Source organism: Amblyraja radiata, chromosome 17, assembly GCF_010909765.2.
Source record: "Amblyraja radiata isolate CabotCenter1 chromosome 17, sAmbRad1.1.pri, whole genome shotgun sequence".
Classification (NCBI taxonomy): domain Eukaryota; kingdom Metazoa; phylum Chordata; class Chondrichthyes; order Rajiformes; family Rajidae; genus Amblyraja; species Amblyraja radiata.
In genome coordinates, this window is record NC_045972.1 from 38940587 (window position 1) to 38962527 (window position 21941).

At 39.3% G+C, this 21941-nt stretch overlaps 1 protein-coding gene across 2 annotated transcripts in view; it reads right to left on the reverse strand.

The window, feature by feature from the left end:
• Window positions 1-21941, reverse strand: part of edc4 (enhancer of mRNA decapping 4) — a 64189-nt gene that overhangs the window by 6839 nt on the left and 35409 nt on the right. The window contains exons 16-27 of one of the 2 annotated variants that reach the window (XM_033036246.1): window positions 21487-21575; window positions 18552-18705; window positions 17509-17966; window positions 16282-16383; window positions 15723-15875; window positions 13290-13323; window positions 11542-11728; window positions 8951-9106; window positions 6549-6664; window positions 4704-4869; window positions 2878-3064; window positions 652-871 (exon numbers count right to left, since the gene is read on the reverse strand). In XM_033036246.1, coding sequence (XP_032892137.1) covers window positions 652-871; window positions 2878-3064; window positions 4704-4869; window positions 6549-6664; window positions 8951-9106; window positions 11542-11728; window positions 13290-13323; window positions 15723-15875; window positions 16282-16383; window positions 17509-17966; window positions 18552-18705; window positions 21487-21575 — 2022 coding nt within the window. The remainder of the gene's footprint in view (window positions 1-651; window positions 872-2877; window positions 3065-4703; window positions 4870-6548; window positions 6665-8950; window positions 9107-11541; window positions 11729-13289; window positions 13324-15722; window positions 15876-16281; window positions 16384-17508; window positions 17967-18551; window positions 18706-21486; window positions 21576-21941) is intronic. The other variant, XM_033036247.1, reaches the window with a different exon arrangement.

The following is a 21941-nucleotide window of genomic DNA, read 5'->3' on the forward strand; positions in this document are numbered from 1 at the left end:
TATGTTTCTATAATATTCCCTCTCATCCTTCTAATATCCAGCGAATACAAGCCCAGTCAATCCATTCGTTCATCATATGTCAGTCCTGCCAGTCCGGGAATTTACTTGGTGAACCTACGCTGCACTCCCTCAATAGCACAAATGTCCTTCCTCTAATTAAGAGACCAAAACTGCACACAACATTCCAGGCGTGGTGTCACCTGGGCCCTGTACAACTGCAGTATGACCTCCATGCTCCTATACTAAAATTCTCTTGCTATGAAGGCCAACATGCCATTAGCTTTCTTCACTGCCTGCTGTACCTGCATGCTTACTTTCAGTGACTGATGTACAAGCACACCCAGGTCTCGTTGCACGTCCCCTTTTCGTAATCTGACACCATTCAGATAATAATCTGCCTTCTTCTTCTTGCCACCAGTGGATAACCTCACATGTATCCACATTTTACTGCATTTGCCATGCATCTGCCCACTCACCTAATCTATCCATGTCGCCCTACAGCCTTAAAGCATCCTCCTCACAGCTCACACTGCCACCCAGCTTTGTGTCATCCACAGCGGTGGGCTTGTTTCCACGCTGTATCTCTAACCTAAAGATAAAAATCTTTTTCACCTCATGGCAATAAATTCCTTTAATCTCCAGCACACATACCTGTTGAAAGGCTTGGTTAAGTTGGCCCTGTTGCAACAGCTGCAAAATGTGTGCCTGCTGGGACTGGAAATCCACGTGCGTTGATGGAATTGGGGTGCCGGCCGCTGATCGCATGGCCTGCATGATGCTGGAAGCAACAACAACCTGTTGTTCCTTCATTGCTAGGCCAACTTCTCCTTTCACAATTCTCTGCACTTGAGTTAGAATGGATTCCTGCAAACTGTTAGAAATCATCATTAATGCCATGAAGCCTTTTTTTATTAAGCTGTACATTTGGAAAAAGCTGCGGATACATTTATTTGGTAAACTGCCCTTATCCAATATTTGTAATGCAGAATTGTGCACGCCAATTATGACAAAAGAGAAAAAAAATCTACTTATAATCTGTAGTTAATACATTCTACTTTTTATGTCGTGCTTTTCAACCTGCCTTAATGTTATGTACAGAATAATACCAAAAAAATTAGTACATAACTGCAAATATTGTTTTTAAAATGTCACTATACACGCATTCAACTTGAGTTCTTCTCCCATGGGGGCTTTTACCCGGAAAATCTTAAAATGCTACAGGGGGCGACTCATTGAAGAAATAGGCTGCCTAACATGCAGAGAAAAGCAGGCCACCACCTGCGTACATCTAAATTAAAAGACAATAATCTCATTGTGATGCTGTCAAACATGGCATGACACACGCTATTTAAATTTAAAATACACGACACAACCCGTGGACCCGTTATGATGCCAGTCAAGTACACACAGAAGTATTAGATCAAAATGGTGATCTGAAAATGGCACAGAGCCCGGCAACCCTCCCCAAACTGTGCACGCGCGGATATCGGGCCTGGCAACCCTCCCCAAACTGCGCAGGCGTGGCAGATGGGCCCTGCAAGTGGGAGCGCATTGCGCAGGCGTGACAGCCACATTGAAACTTGTCCCATTCACAGTATAAAGTTCATTAGAGTTTATAAAATGAATTACTTTTTAAAATATAACAAAACTTGATACTGCGCCATAGACGAATGGTGAGTAAGGCGCCCCTAAAATTGATGCGCTATCATGTATCATTTTAGCTGTATTTCGGGAACATACATACAAGATGAGACTTTTAGTTATGTATGTATAGATAGATGGTATGAATTTGCACTTGTTCAATTAACTTTGATGATTTTAATATGTTTTATCTTGTTTAGATCCATACCAATTTACACTAATTGCAGGAGGAACTCAGCAGGTTCATAAATTATAGGAGCTGAATTAGGCCATTCGGCCCATCAAGTCTGCTATTTAATCATAATCTACCTTTCCCTCTCAACCACATTCTCCTGCCTTCTCCCTGTAAACCAACACCAGATGTTTCCTGACCTGCTGCATTCCTCCAGCACTTTGTGTTTTGCTCAATGTTCCAGCATTAGTCTCACGTCTCTAGGTTTACACCACTGCTTGGCTATGATCTAGAGCGGCCTGATAGCGCAGCTGGTACAGCCACTGCCTCACAGTGCCAGAGACGCAAGTTTAATTCAGAGCTTGGGTGCTGTCTGTGTGGAGTTTACCTGTTATCCCTGTGACCACGTGGGTTGCCGCCCATATCCCAAATACAAACAGGTTTGTTAGTCAATTGGCCTCTGTAAATTGCCACTAGTGTGTAAGAAGTGGATGCAAAACTAGTGCAAATGGTCAGGCAGCTAAAAGCCAACTTCCATGCTGTGTCTAAACTAAAGGCTGGTAGGCGAAACTGGACCAACAAAATCTTACTGGGCCAATTCCCCCCCTTCCGAGTCGTAAATTCAGCTGTGAGAATTTTAGAAAATCTAACATGTTTCCAAAAATGGTTGTGGAACTTTCTCCAAGTTGAAAAATAAATTTACAGGCCCTCTCATCAAGGTATATTGTAACTTTCACTTTAAATCTATCCACTGGATTGTATCAAGCAATCTTTAGTTGGGCTTTCCAAAGCCATTTGTACTGTGAAAATTCCTCTTGCTTTGTACTGAAATACCATTTAACCAACCACAAAACATTCTCCACAATAGCACAAAATTATTTTCTACACTGTACCCTCAGTAATTTGGATGGTACATCTCACAATTATATTACAATAGAGGATCACTTACATCTTGGTTGGATTTAAGCCTTGCTCCTGGTGACACCATAACAGCGCATTCCTAGCATCTACATTTTAGCAAACTCTAAAAAAACAAGATACATAACTGGCCTTTTGTTACTCACTTGCCAACAATGATGTGAAGCTGATGTTGCATTTCGGAACGCATACCATTTGTGATGGTAGCAGCAAGATGATCTGTGGCATTCTGGAAATGGTCAATCATTTGCTGTAGCTGAGTGACCATTGGATCTCTACTCTCTTGCTCTTGGGCCTTCTTTGATTGAAGGTGTATCTCAAGTTGCTGAATATCTGTGTGGGTAAAATTCAAATTTTTTTTAAGTGTAAATGTCCTAGATTAATATGTCAACTGAAAATTACATTGTTGATATAATTTAACAATAGCACAAAGTTCACAATTTGCTTTGGTTACTTGTTCCCAATGAGGCTTCCAAAATAATCTTATCATTATTCAGACAGTGACTGTCACCAGGGCAGAGAAGCTAGTATAATGCTGAATCAATCAAATAGCATTCCCAAACACACCCTACACCGACTCATTTGTGCCATCATAAGCCACCATGTTGCATCTTCAGACCTTCCATTATAGACAATTCCTAAGCATTCTGTTAAAAACATTTCTCTTTCTTGACATGTCTAGCCATCTCTCATCCCCCACCATATTCATCCCATTGTTATGAACCCCTGCCTCCCTCCCCTTCCTCTCTGTCCATCCAAACTCCTCTGTCACCTCTTCTCCACTCATCAGACTGCGACAATCCTTCAACTGGTTAGATGCAGTCCCTGGCTGCATCCTCAGGGCCTGTGCGGATGGTTCAGCTGGGAGAGGTATTCACATTCGTCTACAGGCTCTCACTATTCTCCACCTGCATCGAAAAGACCACTGAAGTCACAGTCCCAAAGAAAAGTAAGGTAGCGAGCTTTAATGATTTCTGTCCATTGGCTCTGACATCCACATTCATGAAGTGTTTCAAGAGATTGGTGATGGCGCACGTTAACTCCAACCTTCCAGGCAGCCTGATCCACTGCAGTTTGCTTACCATCGCAACAGATTCACAGCAGCTGCCATCTCCCTGGCCCTTCCATCTCTCTGGAATACCTCTACACGACAAGGACTCCTACGTTAGACGGCTATTTATTGACTACAGCTCGGAATTCATCACCATAATTGCAGTGGCCATAATATTACCAATGATCTGTCTTGGACCAACCACATTGATGTGACAGCTAGGATGGCACACCAATGCCTCTACTTCCTACAGAGACAGAGACAATTCGGCATGGCTTCAGTAACTCTTACAAACTTCCACAGATGCACCATAGAAAGTAGACTGAAAGCTGCATTAAAGCTTGGTTTGGGAACAGCTCTGCCTAAGACTGCAAGACATTTGCAGAGAATTATGGATGCAACTCAGTCCTTCACACAAATCCCACCACCGACTCATTCTATGCTTCACAATGCCTCGGAAAACAGCTAGCATGACTTGTCCCACCCCGGTTATTCCTTCTCCCTGCTCCCATCCAGCAGAGGTACAGAATGTTGAAATCCTGCACCACCAGACTCGGGAACAGCTTCTTCTCCTCCGTTATCAGCTTTCGAAAGGTCGTTCTATAAGCTAGGGTGCTGTTCGATTCACCTCTACCCCATTGAGGACATTGAACTTTGTCTAAGGAACAGATGTGCCTCGACACCGAGAACAACATTGTGTACTCTGTAACTTCTCCTTTGCTCTATCTATTGTACTTGAGTTTGAAGTGATTGTATGCTATATCTGATCTGTATGGATAGCATGCAAAATAACACTTCAGTGCACCTCAGTACATAAAAAAAACTTAAATCTAGTTACCCGAGTATCAGAGGTTTTTCTTAAATATGTTAAGTTTTGACACTATGAATATAAAGACTATTAAGGAATAAAGTATCACCTACATTCTTGAGTTCCCTGTTTGAAGCTGTCATTTATTTGCTGGAACATTGACTGGCATGCTTTTTCAAACACTGGTACAACTATGCTCTGGAATGCTTCCCTGTAAGTAGTTTGTATTGGGCCTTGCAAGGCATCAGCTGCAGCTCTTCCAATGCTCTCTGTAGTGTTCTGCAAGCATAAGTTGGAAAAGGAAACAGTTAACCAAAGAGGTCTTCCCTTTCAAACGGGGGAACAAAAAATCCAAGTAAAATTTGAAATAAGGAAATTGTGTAGGCAGCTTTCTAAAGCTGTATGGATGGGCTCCAGCATATTGTTTCAACACATGAAAATGTGGGTGTTCAATCCTACAATTCATTCTTCCATTGACGGAAGTCACCTCTGAGGTAATATTAACTTAATCAAGTCACTCTAGGCATCACGCACAACTATACGTGTCCCACTACCTCTCTCCTCTTTCCCCCAAACACAAACGCAAGAACCAATGGCTAAGTTCCAGCTCACATTCATATTATACATTAAGGACTTTAAAAAAACCGGGATAGATATAATGTGAACTTCATTCAGATAATTAAAGTGAAGGTCTACCACTGGCATAACTTCTTACATCAATAATTTTGCATGGATGACATTTAATTTAGTTTAGAGATACAGCGTGGAAAGGGGCCCATCAGCCCACCGAGTCTGTGCCGACCAACAATCATCCCATTCACCAGTTCTATCCTACACACTAGGGAAAATTTACAGAAGCTAATTAACCTACAAACCTGCATGTCTTTCGAACGTGCCGACATAAGTAACATAAAATTGAAACAATTTAGACTTTAAAACCAGTTTAAAAAAATTAAAATAATAAAGGGAAACATTGGCCCCAAAAAATGGTTTGGACCATACAATTTTTAACTAAGTCCATTAGGAATGTCTCAACATACAATGTAAGCATCGAACTCCATGGATTAGATTGTTTGTGTTTTATAATTCCGTTCATGTGCAGAAATGGTCATCTAAAATATTGTTGTAACTAGTATAGCTGGAGTTGCAAAACCGGAAAAGCTGCTGCCAATGAAGATGGACTCAACCCCACAAATGTGGCATGGACTAGGTAGGGATAAACAAACAGTTCATGTAGTTGAACATAGGAATGTAGCTTCTGATTGGAAACCATTCAAATCCTAGAAACAAGGAACTGCAGGCATTGGCTTACAAAAGTAGACAAAGGGCTGGAGTTACTCAGTGGGGCAGCAGCATCTCTGGAGAACATGGATAGTTGATGTTTCAGGTAGGAGCCCTTCTTCAGACCTGAAGAAGGGTCCCAATCCAAAATGTCCACAATCCATGTGCTCCAGAAATGCTGTCTGACCGACAGTTACTCCAACACTTAGCCCCTTCTCATCCTAATCCTATACTGACTGAAGGTTTGAACCTACCTGTTTTCATTGAAGAGCTCTGACCATTCAGAGGCAGGCCAGATGCTCCCAGTGAAACAGTTGCTGCAGAGAAGATGAATCATCGCATAGCAAGTAGTTTCCAGAGGGGAAACAACACAATTGGTGTGTGCATTGTAAGAAGAGCCCTAATACTGGGTAACATTGACAACAAGCATGGAAAAGTCAATGATCTAGACAGCCTAATTAGAGGAGGTAACTCAACATTGGAAAGGAAATCCCAATGAAAAGTGAAGCAAATGTAATGGACACAACATGGAAAATGACATGGATGCAAAATATATAAAATTGCAGGAATAGATTATATTATTAAAAAATCTAGCTTAATTATTTAATATCTCTGTCATTTTATAAGGCTGTTGGATATTGAGAACATTTTACCGTTTAGATGTTTAAAATTCTTACCTTAGATTTTACCATTTTTGTTACATTTTCTTTTAATACTCCTTCAATTGCTGCAAGTTTGGTCGCAATCTGATTATTCAACTGACCAGATACAGGCTCCAAACATTTGGAAATAGCTTTAAAAAAAAAAAGAAGAAGTATTGTGAGTTAATGAATATGAAGAAATGAGCCAAAACCAAAGAGGCCAATGTAGTTCGTAGTTGGAGACTCCATTGTGAGAGGTACGAACAGGGTTTCTGCGGCAACAGACGGGATTCGAGGATGGTTTGCTGCCTCCCTGGTGCCAGGATCCAGGATGTCACGGACAGAGTGTAGAAAATCCTCAAGGGCGAAGGTGAACAGCCGGAAGTGGTAGTGCATGTTGGCACAAATGATGTCGGAAAGAAGGAGATGAATATTCTGAAGCGTGACTTTAGAGAGCTCGGAAAAGTGCTGAAAAGCAGGACCTCCAGGGTGGTTATCTCCGGTTTCCTTCCAGTTCCTTGTGCTGGCGAGAGCAGGAACAGGGAGATACAGGACCTGAATGTGTGGCTGAGGAACTAATGCAGGGGGCAGGGATTTAGATTCTTAGACCACTGGGATCTGTTTTGGAGTAAGGGGGAACTGTACAAAAGGGACAGATTGCACCTTAACAGGTGGGGGACCAGCATTCTGGCAGGCAGGTTTGCCACTGCTACACAGGTGGTTTTAAACTAAATAGGGAGGGGGGGGTGTGTCAAATGGGATAGTCAAGGACGGAGTTAAAGGGAAAGGGACTAAAAGGATAGTTAATGACCCCAGAATTAACAGGAAAGAAAGCTCACAAAGGGATAGGAGAGTATGGCTAAGTGTAATAGGGATCGATCTGAAAGGATAGATGCGTAAGGAATTAAAAATATTGTATATGAATGTGCGAAGTATAAGAAGTAAAGTAGACGAGCTTGAGGCTCAGTTAGAGGTTGGTAGATATGACATTGTGGAGATTACTGAGACGTGGCTGCAGGAGGATCGGCATGGGAACAATATTCAGGGTTGTACATTCTATAGAAAGGGCAGGCAGGTGGGCAGAGGAGGGGGGGGGGAGCTCTGCTGGTGAGGGATGGAATTCAGACCCTTGCGAGGGAAGACATACTGTTAATCTGGATTGAAAAATCTACTATGTATCATGAGCAGAAAATATACAAAATTAAGAGAATAAAATCAAGTAGTTTAAAATTAATTAAATTAAGTGATTCAGAAAAAGCCTCAGCAATAGTGGCCATTAAACTTTGACTAAATTATTCATCCAGTGACTGTATTTCTTATGTGTAGGAAGGAACTGCAGATGATGGTTAACACCACCAAGATAGACACAAGATGCTGTAGTAACCCAGCGGGTTGGATATACTTACACCAAGTGAAAACCCCAACTATTCTGTAACTGAAGTAATTAAATAACAGAAAATGAAGAAATACAGAGTTACTGGATAAAATAATTTAGTCAAAGTCTAAGTGAATTAAGACCATTGGCAGTGTCCTGATAAAATATTTTCAAATTCAATTGTACCTGCAAGAGCAGTGAGTGAGTGGCAAATGTATAAATCTACAATCAATAGGATGTCCTATTGGAAGTAAAGTGCAAGTCGGCAATTTGACCCTTGCTATTCAATTAGATCTTTTAACTCAGAGGTATTTTCCTGCATTAACTCAGGTGTTATTCATATCTAAAGGAAGAACATTAATTCTTAAATACATTCAGCACTGAATCTCCATGGCTAGAGAATTCCAAAACTTCTGGATGAAAACATTTCTTCTACTCTTTTTCCTGAATTGGTGACATTACAAACAAGATCCTTGATTCTAACAACTCCTGTTAGTTGAAGACCCACAAATTCTAATGGAAAACCAAAATCAATGCACTTTACATTACAAAAATAAATTTAAATTATTAATTTATCTCCCGAGAATACTAGACAATAGGAGCAGGAGAGGGCCACTTGCCCCTTCAACACTCACTTGCCTTTCAATATAATCATGGATGAACTCAATTAGTTGTATTAAAAAAGTGATTATAAAAAAATTCTGAAGTACCTAGTGGAAAACCGCAGCAAATTAATGCTCTAAAGCTGGGTTCCAAAGATCAATATTTGTGTGTAGGCAGCAAACTCCAGCACAAAGCTGTTTGAGACTAACATTTCACCAGAAGATTCAGACATCAGGATATTTACTGGAATACATGCTGACAGTTTAACACACAATTGGCAGCATCTGCCAGCAGATTTTGTCCATTGACTCTTTCTCACTCTGTCCTTGCTGTGAACCATTTTCTGATTTCAGCATCTACTTTATTTTGCTCTTGTTGAATTACAAAATGCTTATTAAAAATGTGACTAAACTCTCTACTACTTTAAGGTTCAGCAAAGCAGTTTTCAGTGTGTACTTACATTGTGGTAGGCTTTTCTTCATCTCATCCCGAACAGTCTTTTCTATACGATTACTGATAGAATTGGCTAAAGTCTGAGATAGTTGATTAGACAACTGTTCCTGAAACTGCCCATTTCTTTCATGTCCTTCTGCCAAGACCCTGTCTGTTCGCCTCTCTAATGGTTTAAATGTTAAGGCAAATTTTTAAAGATCACATGGATTGTGAATGAAGAAAACCAGTAATTTTGCGTTTTTCTATCACTACATATATTTTACAGCTTATCAGGTACATGTCATTCAGCAAACAAATATTTTTAATCAAACTGGAAAAAGGGATACAAATCTGTCGCTCAATGTACAAAATAGCAGCAATCAATACATAAAAAGCAGCACCTAAATGCCATCAGGGTATTAAAGATGCAAAGTGAAGAGACAGAGAAAGGTGAGGAAGGTGACATATGAGAAAAGGAAATTCACAAAAGATCTCAAAACATCTCAAATAATTAAGTAAGATCAAAGACATCAAACACAGTAATGCTCATAGGATTCATAAGACTATAGCTGAGGATGATATCAAAAGAGGCATCCGGCTGTGCTGCTCAAAAAACATATTAAAACAATCCAGAAAATGATTTGGAATCTGTTATTTTTATTCTAGTTCCTGAACACTAATGTTCCATTCACCAGACCATTTCTGAACTACCAAAATTGATCTCATGCACATCAATAATGTGATTTGCACATAATGTCTCCTCTTCTCATAGGCAGTCCCTTGAATTACAGATGATCCGCTTGCACTCTGGTTTTGTGGGTTCTGAGATGGCTACTGAGCCCAATATGGGAACCACAGCTTCCCTGCAGATGGTCAAGGAGATGGTACACAAAAATGCTGGAGAAACTCAGCGGGTGCAGCAGCATCTATGGAGCGAAGGAAATAGGCAACGTTTCGGGCCAAAACCCTTCTTCAGACTGATGGGGGGTGGCGGGGACTCAAGGAGATGCATGTTTTGTGGGGTGGCGCACTTCTACCACACTTACACAGGCTACTGCGTTCCTGACACACTGATAAGGGACTCTCAATTCTATCTAAAACATTCCTTCTCCATTATGAGCTGGCCATTTGGCAAAGGTTCCCAGTGGTCGGTGTGGATTTTACATTTCAAGGATGTTTTGAATTTTTTTTTTTCCCCGTGCACCTCGCATTCCCCTCCCATATGAAAGTTCAAAACAATATGCCTTGCATGTCCTTCTGTCAAGATCTTATCTGTTCACCTCTCCAAAGGTTCCCTGCAAATCATGTGGCCAGCAAAATGTACCTACACATTGCTATGTATATGCACTTCTCCTTAGCACTGAAATCAAGACGTGCCTCTGGTTCTTCCAATCCTAGTCTAGAATAAAAACGTTGCCTCCTTTATTCCATCAAAACCATTCATCTTAAACATCATTACATCTAAATCTCTTGAATTTAAAAATAATAGTTACCGATAACTTCCTCAGCTTCAAGTAAAACACCTTGTTTTCCCCGTTTCTCTACATTACTGAAGTCCATCCTTCCTGGAAACAATTTAGTGAACTTGCTGTGCAACTACTACTTCAAGATCCAGCCATTATTTGGAAAATATGGTGCCCAAATTGAACAAAATCGACATCCAAAGTCCTGAAGTGTTTTACTAACTATAGCTTTCATGTTTTGCGTTCTCTATACCTCTTATTATTAAACCTGAAGATCATTTTGTCGAATAAAACTGTCCTGCCATGTCCAAGGAATATGTATCCACTCCAGGCCTCACCTTCATATTTTTTCGATTCACTTTTGATTTCAACCAACTGATAAAGATTCCCGACCTGAAACGTCACCTATCCATATTCTCCAGAGGCGCTGCCTGACCTGCTGTTACTCCAGCACTTTGTGTCCTGCTTGTAAGTCTTCCTCTGATGCGCTACTGTTTAAGAGTGTCTAGCGATTATGAACCTTTAAACAGTTATAGGAATCGTGCTGTTAAGATTAAATCCAGTTGAACTTCATAATGTAGTCAATCATATTGTGAGGTTCCAGTTTTCTACTACAACCAATATATTACATAATGGACAGAACCATTTAATCAGAGAAAGTATTTTTATAATAATAATAATATCTTTTATTATCATTACACTTATGTGCAACGAGATTTGGTATGCAGCTTCCATCCGATGTCAAAACTTAACCTAATAAAATTTAGATTTAGATACCCCGAGAAACATGATTTATAAAAAGAACAGTAAAACAGTCAAAACAGTCTAAAGTGCAAATGTGTCTGTGCGACGTGACCATCCGAGGGAGACAGTTCATGGGGGTGGGGGGCACTCAGCAGGGCCGGTTCAGAGCAGCTATAGCTCTGGGGATTAAGCTGTTCCTGAGTGGAGGTGCGGGCGTAGAAGGCCTTGTAATGTCTGCCGGATGGGAGGAGTTCGAACATCTTAAAATAGATACTCACCTCATTGTACACATCAATACATAGAATACCAGTTATATTTCCTTTCCGTAGTTTCGTGCTTCTAAGCAGATAATATGCATCTCCATTAAGCTGAACATGGTATACGGTTACCACCCAATAGAATAAAAGGATACGCTCATGTTCTTGCTGTGTGACCATAATTCGCTCGACGTGACCCATGATCGAGCCCTGTACTGCATCCATGTGATCAGTGAGCCTCTGCACAAGTTCCAACTGATTCTGTCTCAATTCACAGAGCTCCCTCTGTTGACTGCGTATTAGACACAGCAACTCTTCCTGTTGGTTTGTGTTGAACTGTTGCTAGGGGAATAAAATTCATCTTTTAAGGATGTTTTAATAAAGTTGAATTTAGACACGGATTAAATTACATGCAATGATCCGAGGTTCTCAACTTCTGACATGAATGCAATTATTTTGCACAGAGGGAACAACTGTTTTTCGGCTTTATGGGGCTTTTGGGGATGGTGGGGGAGAAAGGGACCAGACCAAGAATGATGGCTTTGCTCCTTCAATGCTCTATGAGAAACTAATCTTTGAAGACCAGCAATAGAGCAATCAGCGGGTCTCCGCTTACAAGAGTCATTTCAAAATTACATTCAATTCATATTAAATTGGCCAGGTATTTAAAAGTAAATGTAAATCAATAAGAAGAAAGAAACACAACGCATGCCTATATTTTGCAGAAAGGTCAGAAGCCATTCTCCCCTGACCTTTACCGATTTTTACAAACGTTGCAAATTAATCACAAGATCAACACAATATTGAGACAATCATTAATAGACATTAGATCTTTGACATTACCATGTAATCCCTAATGGCCAATTTCTAATTCTGTGAGAGGAAAATCTGCATCTGATAATATAGATCAAAATTTGATTTCAAATTTCTGTTTGGTCAGATTCTTATGTACGTATTTAGTAGTTTATGCTTATTTTCACTTTGGTCTTGTGGTACTCTTGAGAGTACGACACAGAAACTATGCATTGTGGAAAAATGGCAATATTAATGAAAGCATCAATTTGAGGCATAATCTCTTCAAAAGAACTACATTTTTTTTATTATTTTCCCCATGGATTTAACTTCACAAATTCACTCACTCTGAAATCTTATAACTGAATATTCTGTAACACCCAGCCATGAGTGGAAATAAAAGAATAGCATTTAAACATTTCAGACCTTTATATATGACTAAAAAGTAACAGGTGAATGGTCAAGCAGCACAAAACGGAATTTAGTTAACTTCTACATTCTCTGCTATCCTTGTGAAAATAGGTATGGACCAAACAGATGTAAAAGAAAATTGCCAGGTTTTTGCAAAATACAGACCAAACTGTTTACCTCTTTGTACAAATGCAGTTATTTTAATCACACAATTCCCCATTTACATTATTTTTAATTATTGGTTTATTTATTTTAAGTGAATTCCGGGGCTCATGTTGTCGACCTCCCCGTGGTGAGCCCTGTCAACCTAATGCAACCTCAGTCGCCGTGGGCGGGCACCTTGGTGATAGCTTCACACAACACCTCCACTTAGTTCGCAATAACCATCCTGATCTCCCGGTGGCTCAGCACTTCAACTCCCCCTCCCAGTCCGAATCCGACCTTTCTGTCCAGGGCCTCCTCCATGGCCGGAGTGAGGCCCACCGCAGATTGGAGGAACAGCACCTCATATTTCATTTGGCTAGTTTACACCCCAGCGGTATGAACATTGGCTTCTCCAATTTCAGGTAGTCCTTGCTTTCTCCCTCCTTCCCCTCCTATTCCCAGCTCTCCCACAGCATACTGTCTCTGCCTCTTCCTTTCTTTTTCCCGCCCCCCCCCCATCATTTAAAATGGTTGAAAATAATTTGCAAGTACCAACCTGTTGTTCTGACCGTGGGGATTGTGTGGCCTCCCTGAACAAAAGGGGAAAAAAATAAATTTTAAAAATCACATTTAAAATTTAAAGCTGTAACTATACATTAAAAAATAGCAGTCTACAAAGGTAGGCAATATGCACCAAACTGTAAACAGCAGAGATAATCATATTAATCAACAGCTGCACAAGAGTGAGTTTTAGTGGATAGTTATCAGAAAAGGGAACAATGGCCGACTTTCTCTAATTTATGGGCCTGTCCGACTTAGGTGGTTTTTTAGGTGACTACAGGCGATAATTTGTTGAAAAATTTCCGGTGACTGGTGGCGACACTTTGAGTTGTCGTAGGTGCTATCGTAGGTTGTCGCCAGGTTAACGTAGGTTGTCGCCAGGTTAACGTAGGTTGGTGCCGGTGCTGACTTCGGTGAATTCCATTGTCCTAGTCACTGGCAGTCGCCTAAAAATTCGCCTATGTGGGACAGGCCCATTAAGGACACTGAAATCAGTTCTGTATCTTATCCATATTTAAGATTAATTTAGTTCTCTAAACACAAGAGCTATTTGATTTACGTAATTCAACTGCATCATGAGAGTAATCAAATTTACTTTGTATCACATTTCCAAATTTTGCTAAATTAAATTAAAAAATGTTTTAAAAGTCCGCAGTACAATGAATCAATGTTGAACTTAAATACTTTTTTGAGAGGCTGTATTTTTTGGCTTAGTCACAGTTCACACCACTTCAAAATTTCACAATGAATTACGACCAGTTGAAGATTTAGCATTTAGAGTCAGTGAGTCATGCAGCGCGAAACCAGGCTCTTTGGCCCAACTTGCCCATGACGACCAAGATGCCCCATCTACATGAGTTCCATGGCAAGAAGCATTTCACTTCACTACACCTAGGTGTATGTGAATGTGATCAATAAAATACCTTTGATACCTACCTGTGTTTGACCCGTTTCCCTAAACCTTTCCTATCCATGTAACTGCCTGAATGTCTTTTAAAAGTTGTTATAGTATCTGCCTCTACCACCTCCTCTGGAAGTTGGTTCTATTTACCCACCATCGTGTGTGTGAAAAAGTTGCCCCTGGGGTTCCTATTAAATCTTTACCCTCTCACCTGAAACCGATGTCCTCTGGTTCCTGATTCCTCTACTCTGGATAAAAGACTCAATGCATTCTATTCCCCTAATTATTGTATACACCTCTACAAGGTCACCCCTCTGTCTCCTGCACTCCAAAGAATAAACTCCTCGCCTGCCCAACCTCTCCCTATAACTCAGGCCCTCAAGTCCTGGCAACACCCTTGTATAATATATCAACCCTCTTTCCAGTTTAATGGCATCCTTCCTATAGCAGGGTGACCAAAACAGAACACTATACTCCAAATGCACCCGCGTACAATTGTAACATAACATCCCAACTTCTACACTCAATACCCTGACTGAAGGCGTCCAAAGTACCAGAACCCTCTTTGACCACCCCATCCACCCGTGACACCATTTTCAGGGGAAATCTTCCTCCAAAAAACTATTGCAACTGTGCTTCATAATACTTCCATACTAATCTATATAATTCAATATCTAAAATATGTAAATGTAAAAAAAACTTGATCAAATCTGAAGTAATTAACTTTGAATAATTTGTAGATAGGTGTAGACTTCCACTAACTAAACTAAATTCTGCGATGTAAAGCGCCTTGAGTATTAGAAAGGCGCTATATAAATCCCATCCATTATTATTATTATTAAATCAAATGTCAAACAAATTATGTTTCCCCCCCTAACTTGAATGCAAGATTTTTTTTTTTTTAAATCAAGCATTAACATTAAATTGACATCATAGTTTTACAACTAGATAAAGAGCTCTCCTACACGAGATGAAAACATGCTCGGAATGTTAAAAACAGAGTTCAAACTTAAACAAAACAATTGCCAAGATAAGACACAGAATTCATCCAAAAGCCCTCGCCCCCATCAGACAAGAACATCCGACATTCATAAAAAGAAAATCATCTTCCTTTGAAGAAACAATAAATTGTGGAAGGCAGAAAGCATAGCGTTTAACTTAAAAGCAAACTATCTTGCCTTCATTGATAAAAATTGCCAGACAATTGTCCACAAAATGAGTAGTTAAAAATGACATCCTGTCTAAGTAATAGCCTTTATAATACTTTGATAGTTTTTAACTACTTATTGTCCACTAAATTACTTGTATTTGGACGTGGAAAGTGTTTTAATTCAGACACCCTTTACCATTCAACAACGCACCGAGACTGACTATATTCTGATTTTGGATATAGTAATCCAAATTATTTTAAAATAATTAAAAGATAAACCAGTTCAAACCAATATATAATCATATTACATGCACCAACAAGTTGCAAAATGTGTTCCTTACACTGGCATTGTAAATAAGTAAATAAAAGATTTATACCCATCTTCCTTTTTGCTTTTTCTCTTCAATTTGGGAGAGGATCGTGGAGATATTTTTGATTTCCAGTCTTTAACTGGAAGTCGATGCGAAGCAGACTTTGAACCAAAGCTACATGTTGTGGAAGCAAGACTTGCAACTTCTTCATCATGATCACTATATGAACAAAACAAAAGGAATATACTTTCAGAATATTTTATTCTCTTAAAAATGAGGGCAGTTCGTTTTAATAGCTTATTTATTTAATAGCCAATTTCATTCTGTAATGACAACCAGCAGACAGAAAGTTTCCATGAGACATCTTAGTACGCAGTTGATATAATTTGCCAGAGTTCCTATCACAATTTCACCATTATGGTAAACCTTAGTTAGAAAACCCATTTCACTATCACTCCTTTATACTTACCTGTTTGTTTTCCTAGTCAAGCATTTCTTTGCTCCAATTTTATCTTGCTAACACACATTTAAACTGAAATGACGAATGAGCAAAACTGGATTCGAGCCAATTCTTATTATGAAGTAGAGATTTTTACTCATCTAGCTGCTTGGAACTCTGCATTACCTCTGTTCAGCACTGGCATCCTGACTGTCATGCTGGTGTAGTTGGTATGGATGCCGATGGAAGGTGGAATTCTTGTGTTTCTCTTGCATGTCCTCTCTGGAGCTTAAAAATAAAAGATTGATATAAAACGTTTGGAAAGATAGATATATGCATGAATGTCATCCAGAGGCATCAGTTTGAATCCACTCAAACAATTCCTGGAAGATAGCCCTGCTAAAATCTTGGAAATAACATGTAGGTCGTTTCAGTTAAATAACATTAATCAGAACTGTATATTTGGATTATAAAGTCTAATTTATTTATTATACTGACTACAAAGGATATGAAATTGTTCTTGACATTGAAGAATTTAAAACATCTTTCCTTATATTGTAGATGATAATCGGTCATTTGATCTGAAATCCAAAGTTAGATTACTCTTCTGAAATGATTTGAATTAAGATTTGAAAACTTTCACTTGCCACTTGAGAAATAATGTTGAAACTAAAATAATTGCAGGAAGATACCAATGAATTTAGTGAAAGAAGCCACCCCTTTATCCAGAAACTAATGACTTCCACATCCTATCACAGTATCTGTGGAGAACATTGACAGGTGATGTTTTGGGTTGGGACCAGTCTTCAGATTGATTGTGGGGGGGGGGGGGGGGGGGGGGGGGGGGGGGGGGGAAGAGAGGAAGCAGGAAGAGAGGAAGAAGCAGGACAAAGCCGGTTTACCTGCTTTCAATCCAGGATAAAATAAAATATTGCCAAGATTATTACATTTGAAGGAAACAGCAAAGCAAAAGTAGAATTTACTGAGGTAGATAAGATTTTACGCATCAACTAACATTAAAATAAAATGCATCTTCGGCTTTCAAAATTTCTATACTGGTCAATATTGCCCAAAAAAACCCACCCCGCTGTAGAGTTGAGGGGCCAGGGGATTGAAGGCAAAAGTTTGTGGAGAAAACAAGTGGCGTACAAGAGATCACCCAGCTAATGAACTAAATCATAGCAAGACCAGGTTGGGGCCGTTCACCATCACAACCACCTGAGTGCCTACTGCTTTCAAAGCTTTTCTTCCAAGGAATGTTGTATATCACAGACAAATTAATGTGCAAGGAAGTATGCAAAAGGCAAGGAGCAAATATAATGACCTGACACAGTAGGTGGAATTATCTTTTTAAACAAATAGCCAACATATGAAAGGATTTACTGAGATATATTATAACATTTCTGACAGTACCTCTCGTTGATACTGTTACGAGTTTCGCGAGTAATGTCGGGTGCTGCTGGCCAAGGTTGGCTGGCGACATTGTCCCCTGCTGCGTTATCCTGAGACAAGACAGATTCCAATAATGATGGAGTGCTCAGCCGTTCCACTTCCTTCTGAGGCATATCTAATGAGTGATGACTATGTTCTGAGTTAGGCCTACTTCTTGGAGATAACAGATGCAGGGCTGAAGCTGCAGAGACCATGCTATCCATGTGATGGTTAGACTCCAAAACGTCACTGGGTAAAACAGAACCTGCAAATGCACGCTGAAGGGTCTCTGAGGCTATTTCTGGAATGTCCTGAGACATTGCTGTGGATGCAGACGAGATCACATCAGGGGAACGTTCCCGTGTTGGTGAACTTTGAGGCACACAAAGGGGATCCACAGGCTGAAGCTCCAAAGGTAGTAACGAGTTAGCACCAGGAACCTAATAGAAAAGCAAACCAAGTTAGAATCATAATAGAGGGAGCAATTCAACTCATCATATCTAAATTCATAATAATATTACACTTGAATATCAACTGAAAATTTGATCTGAATTAATTATACTGTATGAAGTACACACAGACCAATTCCACCAATACTGGAAAAACAAAATGTAAACTTGATATCACCATAAAGTAGATGTTCAATAGAATTTATATCTATCCATAAAATAATTTAAAAAGGCACAAAAGTGCTAGAGTAAATCAGGTCATCAGTCAGCTGCTGCCTGACCTGCTGAGTTACTCCAGCACTTTGTGAACTTTTTTTAAAAAGAGCATGTCTTGCTCATAAAATTAGTAACATGCACATTAAGCCTTTAACTTAGAAAGCACAAGAGGAGTAATGTAGTAAGGACATGAAAATTAGACGGGAAAATGCGGTTGATTTAAATTATTAGATCCTTTCATTGTTGTCTCAAGTTGTGTTTCACAAATATTCTGCCCATTATCCAAATGGTATAAGTTACCTTTATAACGGAAAATCAACACCAAGGTTTTAAAGATCGCTCCTTTTCTAATGTACGTACCTGAAGAGGTTTTGAAGGAAGCTGGTCAGAAAGTCCTGGGATAAGCTGTACAGAATTGCTTCTGGGACTAGCTTGGACACTGTTGCCTGTGTTACCACTGAGAGACACATTCTCTAATGTCACCTTTGGACTTAGGCACAAATCTTCCGCAGGTCTAAAGAAAGAAATTGCACAAGGCAACAAAGCATTAGATTCTGAGAAGCAATTCCATCAATCTTTAAAATAATCCGCAACCCTAAATTTCAAATTAATATCATGCACAACTAATGATGTTTCAACGATACTGATATGTAATAGATGCTGTATTTTTCAGATTTTCTCAGGTTTCACATTCATAAACAATCAGTACAAAAGCTATTCAAGTAAGTCATATAAATCATGCAGAAGCAAAAATATTATCAATAAGCACTCATTAGCTTATGAAAACATCTAGAAATATTGAGCATCTGCAAAGTCTAGCCATACGAAAATCAAAAGATAAATCATATTTCCCTATGATTTTAAATTCTTAAACCACCATATGCATTAACTTCATGAGCTTGTATGATCCATGAATACAAAAATTATTTTGTTTTTAAATTAACCATAACATTATTTTTGAAATGTCAAAGCTTTTGCATCAGCGGCCTGTATTGATTACTAGAGTATATGGCTTACACAAGTTCATGAAGCTGAACAAATATTAATCTGCAGTCCTCTGCATGAACCACCGCCTTCATTCTCTTCAAACAAGATTTTCAATTTACAAATTAAGTCAAAACAACACCTCCAAAACCCATGACCTCTGGTGAGGACAAGGATCCCCAAATGCAGGTTATCTAATTCAGACTATTTGGACTTGAAAATATATCGCCATTCCTTGAACACTGCTGGATCTAAATGCACTATCCAACAACATTATGACAGTACCACCACCAGGACTCCAGCAATTCAAAATTACAGTGGACTAACTACTTAAAGGGCAATTAGGAAAGCACAATAAAATAAAATATACGTTATACAGTAAAGGCCCTGGCACCAAACTGAGTAGGACGACCAAATACCTAAGCCTTGCAGCATCAGTTCAGAGTTAAGATAGCCCTTGAGACTCAATGTTTACTGTGCCTCCTTCAATTGATAAAATTGTACTCATATGTGTTAAGTATCACAGAGGCAGTACTTATTGAAGCAAGAGCACAGTAGGCAGCTGGGTGGGAATTTTAACGTACATTTATTTTCTCAATCAAAAGGCAAAAACAGAAGCAGACCCTCATCTGTATGGTTTGTCAAGGGAACAATACTTTTACCATCTACGGCAGGAGTCATGGAATATGGGTGTACAGTAGTTATCATAATCAAGCAGAAATCCAGAAGTCACAAGTTCAGATCTTAGTTAAAAGTCATTTCAATTAATTAATTTGTGGCAAGTGTAGAAATAAAGTTGCATTCTTCTGCAGCAATCAGAAACTACTCAAACATCCTCAGGGAAATGCTGGAACCACTGGTCAAGCTGCCATCTTTTGCTCCAGAATTTCCCAGCCAGGGATCCACAAACTTGGCTTCATTGATGGGACGGCAGTGGAGAGAGTCAATAGATTCCAATTCCTGGACATATCTCTGAAGATCTGTCGTGGGCCCAGCACATCAATGCAATCACAAAGAAAGCTCATAACGCTTCTAATTCTTTGGAAGATTGAGTAGATTCGGCATGTCAACGAATACTTTATTGAACTTGTACAAGTGCATACGAACTAGTTGCATCATAACCTGGTTCGGAAATTCAAACTCCCAGGAAAATAGCGAGACTATGTATAGAGTGTGGTAGACATTGTCTGGTCCATCACAGGTACTGAGGCAATTTATCAGTGTTATTGCATTATGAGCCTGTTAAAGCAAAAATGTAATTGTTCTGCAGATGTAATTGTTCTGTTGTCAGGACACCATATTGCCAGGACACATAACAATTAAACACCCTTGTCTCTCTTGATTTTTTAAATTCCAGTCTTAAAATTCATGATTGACTCCTGAGACCTGCAATTATTCAGAAAGTCACTGAAAAGAACTACTATAATGAACATTTCCAAATAATTAGGATGAGAAAAAAAAAATTGCCGCCATTAGCCACGCATAGATGGTCTTTCCAAAAATGTCATGACTGCTTAGAACAACTTTAATATCTTCAAGCTGTTTTGCCTCGTTGGAAATAACGCAAACCAGAAACATAACTGAACCATCCTCTCAACAGCTAGAGTGTGGTCCTGAACCCCCCCATCTATCTCATTGGAGATCTTTGAACTATCTTTACTAGGACTTTATCTTGCACTAAATGTTACTCTTTATCCTGCATGTACACAAAGGGCAGCTTGATTGCAATCATGCATAGTCTCTTCTATGACTGGATGGCACGCAAGAAAAAAGATTTAAACATGACAATAATAAACCAAACAATAAACTAAACAACATATGCTATGGACTAGCCCTTCCGACTATAATAAATCATTTCCCAAAAGGCACTCTAAAATAAGGGCTAATTACGGTTTTATTTGCATATTCTTATCAGATATCTACTAATGGTTAAGGATAAAGTCTGTGCTGGTCCATGCAACTTGAAACATTGCCCAATTTACTTATTCACATAATCAAAAAGCGCTTCCTAAATTGCCACCACATCCAAAATAGTTTTTAGTATTTTCTGCCCACATTTTGGCATGATGTCAAGCATGGTCTATTTGTCCAATATGACTTTTATGACTTGTCCAACATAACATTTAATGGTGAGCAAGAAATAGAAAGGTGAGAGGCCAGAAAAGACCAGTTCAACCTTTAATCATGTTAACATTTTATAATTAAAATTGTTGAAATTAATATTTTTTATAATTAATTGTTGAAATCCTAGTGCTCAAATGATATTTGAAATTATACCGATATATTTGTGCTGCTAATGAAAATCACCTACCTTGATGCTCCTGTCTCATTAGCAGAACTTGTACTCAAACCAGTCACTGCAGTCAAAGTGCTTACGCTACTTCCTGGTGACACAGAAATCTGTCAATATTAAAACATTTGGTATATCAGCAAGAAATGCCATGGGAAGTCACTAAATGAAAACATTTGTAATTAATTGGTTGGTATACCTTTGCCATTAAAACAATATTTACATTTTGCACGTCAGAGACAGAGTTCATGACAACAAAATCCAACACAGATCAATTAAAAGCACACTAGAAAGTCTGACTGGTAGCAGCTGACGCCCGAGGAATTATTTCAAATGAAAAATATTTCAGCACACAGGAATAACTTTATCCGCAGTAACTTGGTCATCAAAAGGAAGCACAAGAGCAGGGTTCGGCAACCTACGGCCCCCATGCCGAATGCGGCACGTGATCCAAAATCACCCGGCCTGCAGTTTTT